General features: G+C 42.3%; 1 protein-coding gene across 1 annotated transcript in view; it reads right to left on the bottom strand.

Moving 5' to 3' along the window:
• Nucleotides 1–384: 384 nt before the first annotated feature.
• ttll12 (tubulin tyrosine ligase-like family, member 12) overlaps nucleotides 385–12,634 on the bottom strand; it is a 93,551-nt gene continuing 81,301 nt past the window's right edge. The window contains exons 11-14 of the mRNA XM_060903406.1: nucleotides 10,512–10,593; nucleotides 6,445–6,513; nucleotides 1,338–1,476; nucleotides 385–628 (exon numbers count right to left, since the gene is read on the bottom strand). Of these exons, the coding sequence (XP_060759389.1) occupies nucleotides 477–628; nucleotides 1,338–1,476; nucleotides 6,445–6,513; nucleotides 10,512–10,593 (442 nt within the window). The 3' untranslated portion in view covers nucleotides 385–476. The remainder of the gene's footprint in view (nucleotides 629–1,337; nucleotides 1,477–6,444; nucleotides 6,514–10,511; nucleotides 10,594–12,634) is intronic.

Here is a 12,634-nt window from a genome sequence, read left to right as displayed (position 1 = left end):
GTTGAAGAATGGAAAAAGATTGATGTTGCAAAATGTCGCCAACTTGTTCATTCCATGCCTAGAAGACTTGGTGCTGTCATTAAAAATCATGGAGGCCATACAAAGTACTAGATGTAGTAGTTTTTGTTGTGGGGTGTACTCATTTTTGCACCACCCTAATTTGAGTAAAACTGAAAAAATGTGTAATCTAAGTTATATTATTAACCGTACTTTCCCGTTACAAGTTAAACAGATGTTATATTAAACTTTGTCTTGTCAACATTTTGGAAATTGTTTGTGTTCATTGAGATATTGTTTAAAATGTTACTTTTCAAAGGGGGTGCACTCATTTACGCTCAGCACTGTATATTAATAATGTACAAAGTTGTCAACACTCAAACATCATTCTGAAGCATCACATCACCTTTATTACCCTTAAGAGCAACAAAATCCAGCATGTGCTGAGAGCTAGAGGAGGAAAAAAAAAAAAAGGGAGATCACACGATCTGGGTAACAGGACACTGATCAGCCTGATCCAGGAACAGCGTCTGGAACACGTGGTCATAAAAGCTGGGGTGGTACAGGCAGGCCCGGGCGCAGTCCGGATTGAAATTGACCTCCAGAATCTGAGGCTGCATTACTCGATTTCCTGTGAAGCAAAGAAGAGAAATGAACATGATGTAACACACTTCCTAACAAACCAGATTCACAAAGCGTGTCGGGGCACGTCGTTGGGTTTTATAAGACAGTTCGTTTCCATTAACTTGGTTAACAAAATATATTTCGGCTGTTCTGTAGGTATCGTGCTGCATTTGACTTCGTTCAGAAGTGGGAAATCAGTCAGTACTCTGAATTTTCAACCTCCATGCAAGTGGGGAGAAAACACGGACACCTCCAGGTTCGTCTTTTGTTCGGTACGAGCCAGCCAGCTGACTGAGTGATGGTGTATTTACTTTCTCCTCAATACAGCAAACTGTACAGCGAGGGTTAAAGCAGTGCCACTTTAGTGTTGATGCTTTGAGCAGCCATGTTGATGGGACATCACTAGCTGAACCCAGGGGTCGAGGGGACCGCCCTGACTTAGGATCCGAGTAGGAATTATGAACCGAGGGGGCGTTTCCTTTTCTAGTCAGCGGTTGGAAACTCCAAGTTATGAGTTTTAGTTTGTTCTCCTGTCTTTCTCCTTCCATTTTTATTTTGCCCCTCATGTCTTTTCTTCCTTTTTTGTCATCCCTCCATGCTTTCTCTTTCACTCAATTCCACTTTCTCTCTTCTCTGTATGTGAAGCTAAAGGAAAGCTGAACATGCAGATCTAAAGGGTGAAGATGAGTGAATGAGTGGAGTGTAATGTATAGCACCTCCTTCTGCTTTTTCCCATTTCAGCATCAAGTCGATGGCGTAGATCGCTCTAGAGGATGGATATGCGCAGATCCCGTACGGCGCGGGGCGGGACGATGCTGCCTGAAAGAGCTCTGCAAATGCCTTGAAGATATCCCTCTGGTGCGTGCACACAAAGATATTGTTAAGGGATAGACAAATAACCTTCTGTGTACTCACATTGTTTGGCATCATTTAAAAAAAAAAATGAACACAGTACATCATAATAACTAAATTATTCAAAGGAGGACAACTAGTGTAGGTACAGTCCGTTTAAGAACTACAACAGCCTGTCTCTTTAAAAACTACATTTCCCATCAGCCAACTTCTGCGTTGACCTACGTCACGTCCTCCATGACGTCACTTCCTCCCTGAAGGCATAAGAAACGGAACAACGCTTCCGTCTATCTCTCTCTCGTCTGGATTTCAAGCCATCTGGACACAAAGAGATACCTCGCACCAGAAAACCAGATGAAGACGTCTTTTCTTTTCCTCAAGAATCAGAGTTTCACGCTTTTCTTTCACCTTTGGCCACGGTAGATCCTAGAATCGCGCGATTTTAAACTCAGCTTGAGCTACAGCCGGTTTGTTTGTCTATTATAGTAACGTTATGAACTGCAGCCCGGAACAGTTCATTTAAAAGTTTAGAAGCGACCAGATCCTTCTAATTAAATCACTGTGCACATTGTCTGATCAGAGACTCTCTTTTCATCATGAGCGATCACGCGTCGGACCAAGAAATCCTCTGCTTTCCACGGAATCGACTCACGTGCTCCACAACGGTGAAACTCCAAAAGTCTCGGAACATCTTCTCATAATCTCGTGTAGAGACGAGATACAAAAGTAAGACTGGCATTTGGGCAAAACCTAGGTCTTAGGAATTAGCTTTTATGAAGTGTGAATTTAAACTCAGGAACGGTTTAAAAGTGTACACCGTAAACACGCAGCGTGTTGAATTGATAATTGTTCTATTTTGTTTTGACCTCTCAGTTTTGTTTAATAGATAGGTTGCATGCTCTCTTTCTAACACTTTAATTTCGTTATCACACATATTTTGACCTCATCAAGATTTCAGTGGATTTAGTAATGTTATAAGCTAGTGAAATTAGCCTACGGCTAATTCTTTTGTCTCTTTAGCATCCAGGGCTAATTGTATTGTCTCAAGGGAACACGTGGCGGTCCTCCCGCACACTCACATACACATCTTTTGTCTTAACTCCACGAGGTAGGATCCTTGGGCCTTAGCTAGCCACATACAACCAATTCTTTTGTCTAATTAGCAACCAAAGCTAGCTCTCTTGTTTTACTTAGAAACACATGGTCACCAGGCCCCCACACACGCACGCTCATCAAGTATATGACCATATCATCATATTTGTATATAATGATTCCAACTGCTATCAATTTTGTTATAATAAATTCAATTAATTAATGAAACTGTGTTCATTTGCTGTTCCAATATTTTTGAAGCCATCCAATCTCAAAAGAATTCCAAGGTGCATATGAGTTATGTAATACGGTAAGTGATCATAATAATTTGGAATATACCATAATTTAGCTGTTTGGTAATTTATTATTAAGCACCAAAAATTAATGGTATGATTCAATGAGACTGATTCAATGAAAACGATTCAATTTAATGATTTAACCTTCAGATTTAATGAGATTGATCACTTAATCACCAATTGCACCTACACTAGAAACATTGGTTGTTTTGAAGGAGAGGGGTTTAAAGAAACTGAACGTCAAGGTTAAGTGAACACATTTGATAACGGAGCCAGGCAGAGCAGGGGGTAGACGAGTCAAATGGGCGTTTCAAAATTAAAAGGAGTACTAAGACGATGAAGTAAGGGAAAAATCCTACTATGAGAGAAGGGTTTCTGGGGTATAACAGAGCCATTTGCATGATGTAATCAGTTTTTCTCGAGACCAACTCCATTTGTTATATCATAAGAATAGTTAAGAGGGCTTTCTTCAATTGTCATTATTTTAGGCCTGGTATAAATCTCTACCTGATTGAGATAATGCTTCTGGACCAACAACTTGCGTTAAAACCAGAGCCCTAAAATGGGTATTTACGATCTCCGTTCACAGATAAGAGGTAAAACCTATAGCAGAGAACAGACAGGATGGTATGTGTTGTAAAAGATGGAGTGCGCACGTATGCGTTTTCAAAGGCCCATGGCGACACCCTCATCTTTAAGACTTTGGGGTGAAGAACTTTAATATAAAAGGTTTTTTGTAAGCGTTTTGTAGGGGAGAAGGCTGGAAGGAAGGAGAAACCCCACTCCAAGTTTGTGCCGGCTTGCATTTTTAATAAAAGGGGGAAAACAGAAAATTTGCTTCACAATCCAACAGGTTCAAGTTTGACAGTTTATTAAATGAAGGTGCTGTGTATCTTATTTCATTTGAGAAATACAGTACAAGTAGTAAGAGTCGAGTAGGGTATGGCAATACACAGATAACTATACTGTTATAAATGGTCACAATAGACTTTTGTGATCCATCAGTTATTGAGAACTTGATCGCATTTGTTTTTAAATAAATGCAGCTTATTTGATAAAGTGGTGCACTGAATTTACTTTATATAAAACCCCCCGGGGCGGCACGGTGGTGTAGTGGTTAGCGCGGTCGCCTCACAGCAAGAAGGTCCGGGTTCAAGCCCCGTGGCTGGTGAGGGCCTTTCTGTGCGGAGTTTGCATGTTCTCCCCGTGTCCGCGTGGGTTTCCTCCGGGTGCTCCGGTTTCCCCCACAGTCCAAAGACATGCAGGTTAGGTTAACTGGTGACTCTAAATTGAGCGTAGGTGTGGATGTGAGTGTGAATGGTTGTCTGTGTCTATGTGTCAGCCCTGTGATGACCTGGCGACTTGTCCAGGGTGTACCCTGCCTTTCGCCCGTAGTCAGCTGGGATAGGCTCCAGCTTGCCTGTGATCCTGTAGAACAGGATAAAGCGGCTACAGATAATGAGATGAGAGATAAACCCCCTCACAACACAACCAACATTACCGTTTCACTGGCCGTTAAATACACATTATATACCCACAGTTGAGTCTAAGGTCTGAGAGTACACTGAAAAATCTGAGATTTCTTTTCTTGTCTTTTTATTTAAAACTAGAAATAAAAAGAAAAAAAAAAAAGTTATATGTTGATAACTATAATACGGAAATACATTTTAATTTCATACCCTTTATTCACGAGCTAATCATTCCTCTATTAGCCATTTCTGCATTATCATGAGTTAATACTGCATTCCCTTCACCCAGTGCGAAGAACCTAGGGGTCGTGCTTGATGACAAACTCTCCTCCTCAGCGAACATCGCTGCAGTGACCTGAATGTGTAGATTCCTCCTCTACAATGTCTGAAGGATCTGCCCTTTTACCACCTGCTCTACTCAGCTCCCGGTCCAAGCGCTGATCCTCTCCTGCTTGGACTACTGCAACCTCTCTGCTTCTACCATCAGACCTCTGCAGCTCATCCAGAATGCTGCAGCTCGCCTGGTCTACAACCTCCCTTGTTCTTCCCATGTCACCCCTCTGCTTGCTGACCTGCACTGGCGACCTATTGCAGCTCGCATCATCTTTAAGACATTGGTGCTAGCTTACCAGGCTCTCAAGGGGTTAGGGCCAGCATACCACCAGAGTCTGAACAGCCCCGACACACCAGCCAGATCCCTATGCGTCGCTACTACTGATCGCCTAGCCCCTCCTCCTCCTCTCCACTCCTGCCCACCCCGCTCAAGACTACGGTCTGTCCCGGCTCCCCATCGGTGGAAGGACCTTCCCACTGAGGTCAGAACTGCTGACTCCCCTCTTCAGGCTGCACCTCTCCCCCTTCTTCCCTGTCCACTGTGTTTCAGTCTAGTCCAACACATGCTGTGTACTGTTTAGCCTGGGGTTAGCCGTTTCAAGCTCTTTATTTAGTTAAACTTTATATGGTTTCCTTGGCTGTTTGAATATTGGTATTTCAACAGCATTACACTAGGTATTACTGTCACTTGTTCAGTTGGCACTAGAACTTTACCTAGAAGTTCAGCACTTCATGTACCTGACTTTTGCACTCGGACGTTGCTCTGGATAAGAGCACCTGCTAAATGCCATGTAATGTAAGGAGTTAAGCCTTCACTATAGTCGCACAGTAATCGCATACCTATATATAATAAGGTCAATTTATATAAATCGCCTTTCTAAATACCCAAGGTCGCTTTACAATTATAGGGGGAGGAAAAAAAAAAAAAAAAAAAGTCCACCAAATAAAGGTCAGGATGTCATTCCAATGGCGTAGCAGCCACAGTTCCACCAAAAAGCGCGCGAAAACAAGTCCCACACCGCCTGCACAGTTACCACGCCACCACCAGGTGATATAACTCGGAACACCACGCCATGGATCCACAAAGTGAGCACAGACTCACTGCCACACAAAGTGCTGGTCTGTCCCCATTGCTCGGAACCTCACTCCAAGCGCTAAAGCACTGCTGCACAGAGCGCTGGACAACCACGATGTTAAAACGAGCAACGAGCTCACTGTAGTCCATAGCTCGGAGCACAGGCATGACCCACGGCGAATCAAGGCCTGGAGGGAACAGACGCCCAAAACTGGGTCCGGAGCTACACCACACCCGGTGGACAAAACACTCAAACATCAGACTACACAAAAACAAAGACAGAAAAATAAAATAAACTCCGGTGAGAAGCGGCAGCCAGAATGCACACGGCGTACTCTCAACCGGAAATGGGGGCACACACAACACCCCTATGGGCAAATCAAATCTTTCTGCTTGTTATTTTACGCTCCTCGTTAATTAGAGGTGTGTGGGGGCATCACGGGGACCCTGAAGATGTGATAAGGCATGGTGAGAGGACCACTACAAAGAGACTAATTTAGAGCTTGAAGTGAAGTTGCAGTCATGTATTACGTGATGCATAGATTAGGTTTGAAAGCTGAAGGTTAACTAAAGTTGAAATGAGGTGATTCTTACACAGTTCAAAAACAAACACCCACACTCAGCAAGATTTTGTATTATTTTTGATGAACTTCTCCAGTACATCTGCATTTCTGTAGTCTGTCCCCCTCTCCCTTCTGAGACTCACCTCCACACCTTTCCATGGATATCCTGCATACTGTTTTTCAAACATAGGAATGAACTCATCGTAGTGAACCTGGAAGAACCACACAGAGAAACATGTCGGACCTCCAGAACATCTTTACAGCCATCAATTAATAACTAGTGACGGATATCTGTTTAGCATGCTTGAAACTGGTACAGGCTGGCCTGATCGCTACTTGCTTTGGCTAGCTCTAGTTAAATCCTTGAAACTTATCTTTGTTCGCACATCTGGTTTCCATAAGGTTATTCTGATATAACGTCATACACATAACTCTGCTTCGTCGATCCTATCTTTTTATCATGCAGCGACAACACACTCTTGACTATTGATATATACACTCGTGTTTGTCCTACAGTAAACTGAGAAACATCTCTGAACAGCTGGGTCTGTGACTGCTGCTCCTGGACTGATCTGTGAGGCAGAACCTCCTGGGCAGCAGAGGACTATATTCAGAGATCATACTTTATCAATTCAACCTCCTTCAGTACAGGCAGATAAAAACTGATCAACCAGATGGACACGCATTTATATTAGCAGCTGATTAAAAACTAAAGTTTTAACAACAGTCAAAATTTTAGATTGACAGGCCTAGCTCAGTCAGATGCAAAATGTTTGGGAAGTTTCTGTTTTCAGTAGCAGGAGTAATAAATCCTTTCAAGGCATTCAAGCACACCTTACAACACACAAAAGTCAACATACAAGGCCTAAAATACAATAAAATTGCAAAAATGTCATTAGCACTGTAGTCAGACAGCATAAGCAAGTCTGAAAAGGTGCATTTTAAGGTGGGATCTGAAGATTGGGTAAAGGGTATTTAGAGTAAGTAGATATGTAATTTTATTTTTTTTCCACGGTGCGGTTTCCATCAAATCCCGCGCTCTGATTGGCTGCCGAGCGGGTCCGTATCCTACGGTACGGACCCCAGTTATGGACCTCTGGCGACTCGCTTGTTCACAACAACAAACATAGTAGCAATTTTTGTCAACATTTATCTTTTTTAAAAAAGATTTATTTATAAGATTATCAAAAATCTTATAAATTTTTGCCAGCATTTCTCAGGAGAATAGCATTAATTTTACAGCATGGATAGTGATAACGACAGTGTTCACAGTGAAAGCGAGTTTTACTACCCTGAGGAAGAAGAAATAAAAGAAAAAACATTTCAGGAGAAAGCTAAAAACCTCTAACTGTTGCTAACGCCGAGCAAAAACATGGCTGAATCCCGAATAACTCAACTCAATTTTGTATAAATAGGGGACTACATAGGCGGCAAAATGTAGTTTTTTTCCTGCCATGGAAGTGCACTTGTATACCGAGGAGGAAGCCATTTGCATTACAGCCGTGAATGAGGATTCAAAATGGTGGCTCGGCTCGGTTTTCCCTTTCGGGTGCTCTCGTTTTCTGTTAGAATTTGGTAAAGGGAAAAAAAAATATATATATTATTTACCAGCTTAAGGTCGGTCCGTATGTTGAAATACAGTGACCTCGGCCTTGAATACTGACCTCAGCCAGTTCTTTCAAGACCTCAGTCATGGTATTTCAAGATACAGACCTCCCAGCTGGTAAACAACATACATACACATTTTTTATATTATAATTATTTATATACACATTTTATTAATATACAAGCCCCCACTGGGGTGCAGGGGCAACGCCCCGCTGGGGGATCTGGTGGCTGAAGGCCCCCAGAAGCCAAGACCTTTTCACAAAATTCATAGCACATACTGTATTTTAAAATTTGAGAAACTTTTAGAATAAAATGCATGCAAACTTTCAAATTACACGAACATAAATTTTTCACACTTTCAAGAAATCTCATGACGACTGAGGGGTATTTCGTCTGACTGGCTCCACTCCTCCGACTAGTGGAGGGCTACTAAAACTTATTAAAAATGGTAATGATGTTTGATAAGTTTATTTTCAATAAATATTACTGAAACAGGATAGCATTTTTGAAAATTAGTTAATACAAAAACACAATGTACATTATTTCATAGCTCATAACTTTATTATATTGCTGAAAAATTACACAAGTTGGCAGCATGCTTTTTCTTGGGTCGTTCACTGTCTGAATGGTTGTGATCTAATCATCTCCCGTAAACAGTCTTTCAAAGTTTTCCCCGGTCCATGAATCAGCTTGTAAGTTGCACGACTTCTTGCCATGTGAAGTGCATCCAAGGCTTTTTTTTTTTTTTTATCTTTAGCTACTTCTTTACACAAGGCTACAAGATCTTCATCACTCATGGCCAGAGTTTTCTCTGCAGCAAAAGCTAAGATTAAAATCTGAAAAATAAAGTTGTAAAAGTTAAAAATCACAGTACACATCTGCTAATATCAACATGTACAATATTTAAATTTGAGAAGCGTTAAACCACAACATTAACAGTTTCATGCAAAAGCATATCGGCCTGTAGTCTATTAGATTCACTAACTGTTCAATTGTGCATTATGAAGACTCACATGTACGGTACACAAAACTACATTTGATTAGTTAAGCTTAGCCTGCAGTAGATCTAAATATTTAAGTTTTATCTGCATAAAATTACTTTAGTGAGGTATTTACGATTTTGCAATTGTAAGTAACTCAAAACTAGATCTAAATGTCAAATCAGTAGCATTTCATTCTAAATTTGAAACTTTTCTCTATAATCAGGATATATTATATTCTTTGCATTGTTTGACAGTTAAGAGGAAAGTGGCAAAAAGTGGTTTCTTACCTCAGTGTGTGCTTTCCTGTCCACAAATGGTGTCAGACGCTGAGACTGTGTAGCTGCAGGCTTTCCCGAGGCCTGCAAGTAAACAGGGCTAATGCCACATGTCAAATCTTGTTTTTGTGCATCTTCCTGGCGACGAGTGAAAAAAATTACTCGGCAGTTGATGATTTGACCGCTTTTCATACAGTTTCCGTGCGTGTCCTTTTATTTTGATATGATCGACCAGGGCAACGCAACCACGATCAGCACAGTTAGTCTCTGCATCACACAAGACGCACCTGCATTTACCAGCAACGTCAACTTTCCGGTAATATTCGCCCGCAGTGCTGTCCATTTCTTTATCGTTATAAACGACTTAACGGTTTTGAACATCATTCCCAATTCCATTTCACTCTGCACCCACCATCAACTTCTCTTGCTCGGTTTTCTTCTTTTCGATCAATAATTTTTGCCATTGTTCAAAATATTCGCTTTCTAACTTCGAAATGCGGTTACCACGTTGTAAACAAGCAAGAACGAGCTACAAAATATTCACGTCGCCGATTGGCTACATTACTAACGCTTGACACATTTTCTTCCAATCACGAACCTCGTTACACATGCATAATCGGAGTCAAGGTCAGTCTGTAAAACACGCAATCGGATGCAAAATAGCAAATACGTTTGCACATTTACCGCAAGTCAACACCCCTCCCAATTTTTGAGTATTTTGGCATTTCACAAAATTTTCAAAATTTATTCAAATCCGTGAATTTTCGCGGATCCGCGACACACACACAGCATGGTGGTGATTAGTCAGATACATGATCCTAAATAGAATTACACACAATTCTGTAACGATGAACGCACACACCCATGGGGGTGGGGGGAGAGAAAAACCAGGCATTCTCTAAAGCCTAGGTCACAACCGGACGTACGATTTTTTGGCCGTGCGATTTTTGGCATTTCCCCAAATCGCTGCGTTTTTTTTGTTCGTGGAGAAAGACGCACGTTGGCCGTAAGTTTGTTTTGCAACCTGAAAAAAAAAAAAAAAAAACCCAACAACATAAGCGCCCGTAGAGTTTGTTTGACATGACAAAGAACCTCTATGGCCGGTCTGCGGCCAGTCTACGGCTCGAAAATCAGCACGTCACACGCGCGCCCTCCGTGCGTTTCTTGCGTTTTTTGCACATAGGCCGGCCGTAGGAGCACGTATGGCCGGGGCTTAAATGCTTACTCTCCCCCACCCCCCCCACCCACGTTTGAGGTAGGGTGAGAGAGGCTCCAAGGGTTTCCAAAAAGCTTACCTCATCCCTCATCCATAAAATTCACTGTGCTGAGGGTTTGGGCTCTCACCTGTTTCAGCTGAGCACTTTCAGCATAGTTCATCACTGTGTAGTGCTTTTGATAATCATCAAAATGATCCAGAGAGAACGGCCTGGAGGAGGATAGAGATAGAATTAATTAATTAGGAGGGATACACAGAGAGAGAAGAAAAAAAAGTGAGTAATGCTGTATATATATGGGGCAACTAAGCATAATCTCTTGTTCTTACATGCTCATAGGTCTCTTACAAAAAAAAAAAAAAAAGACTTCTAAATACAATATATAATAAGGAAACCCGTATGGAAGAAACGCTATAAACCACATATTAACCAACATAATTCAGAATTCTTATTTCATTAATGCACCAAGTAGCCCAATACTGGGTAATAACCTCTGCAGTAGTTTCTGTGCATCAGCTCATTTGATTGCAATGCATGCAAATTGTACCAACCTGGACGTGTGTTTTATGTGATCGCACTCGCAACTAAGCCGATTTCTCACTCGCATTAAACAACGATGCCGACTTATTAAGCGCAAATGATGGTACTCAACAGGTCATTATGACATTTGCCAAGTCATTCTGAAATCATGTATTGTGTTCGTCATCCTGAATCGTTTATTCATGTACTGGAACGTTTGGAAATATTGATGGATACAGAGTATGAAAAATGAGATGTACTACCCAATAGAAAACACTGAAATCAAGTGAGGTATGAGGAGACGTTAAACAATGAGAACTGGCATCATTATTAGTATTTTTAAAAAAAAAAAGGCATAAACTGTGATATAAAATGAGAAACCCTGTGTTTTTTTTTTTTTTTTGGGGGGGGGGGGGGGGAGGGGGAGAGATATGAATCACAGCAGACTGACTTGGCTTTCGTTAACTCATATCAGGGCTTTACATTAGCACCTGCCAAATGCGGGTAAAATTCGGCTTTGGCGGGTAATGACTTTAGTCTCACTAGCCACTTTGGCGGGTGGTTTATTCTGTGGTATGACAATATATTTTAATTGTAGTTTTCTCTGAAGGCATCTGATATAATAAAAGCATTGCAATGTAATATTACGCGCCTGCAACTCCCATAAGCACCTGCATAAACATTCTGACATGTTAGAATTGTTTAGAACGTTCGTTAACGTCTCAGATAAAATCAATGATACGGTAACCTGCGGTTAATTAACGAAGCAACGAAGTTGCTGACGACTGACAAGCACACTATGTGGCAGCATATAGCTGGAGTTTCAAACCCTGCTGCTCAGGGAAAAAGGGGCAGAGATGAGCAGGGCCGGAGCAGCATTTTAAAATCACCGAGGTCTGTGATGCACAAAGCGCGCGCCAAAAATTTTGACTTATTTAAATGAGAGGGGTGAATCACACGCCACACAAGAGATCTCATCTTCTCATTATCTGTAGCCGCTTTATCCTGTTCTACAGGGTCGCAGGCAAGCTGGAGCCTATCCCAGCTGACTACGGGTGAAAGGCAGGGTACACCCTGGACAAGTCGCCAGGTCATCACAGGGCTGACACATATGCCGCTTTTCCACTACAAACGCGGCTGAGTCGGGCTGAGCCGTGCCGTGCTGAGTTGGGCTGAGTCGAGCTGAGCGGGGCTGTTGGAGTTGCATTTCGACTACAACCGCGCTGAACCGTGCTGGCTGGAAGTGGGTGGACACATTGGGTGGAGTTAGCGAAAGTGGGTGGACATCAGGTGATGTCGTTAAGCAGCGCAAACAGTGACATCAGTGATCTTTTAAGCGGTAGTCTCACGACCCGGATAGTCAACAATAAACATGGAGGACATGGAGTCGTTAGTGTTGCTGGTCTTGGTTCTGTGGCTTGTTGTCACCGACAACGCCAACAGATACTGGCAAGAGCGTATAGATGAGGCGAGGCGCATAAGGCTTCAGAAATTCTCGTAATTCGTAATTATTCTTCTTCCGGGTTTACGGTGTTTACAGATCCGAGCATGCTCGCAGGGCGTGTGTGGGCATGTGAGGACACTCCTCCTCACCAATCAGTGCACAGGGGAGTGTCTCCTCACGCCCCCAGCCTCACTCGGCTCGCTTTGGCTCGCTTCAGCCCCACTCCAAAACGGTGCGAGTTTTAGGGGCTAAGCAGGGCTGAAGCGAGCTGAGTTGTGCTGTTTTTTGGT

Source organism: Neoarius graeffei, chromosome 21 (assembly GCF_027579695.1).
Source record: "Neoarius graeffei isolate fNeoGra1 chromosome 21, fNeoGra1.pri, whole genome shotgun sequence".
Lineage (NCBI taxonomy): Eukaryota > Metazoa > Chordata > Actinopteri > Siluriformes > Ariidae > Neoarius > Neoarius graeffei.
This window is presented reverse-complemented; position numbering and strand designations above follow the sequence as displayed.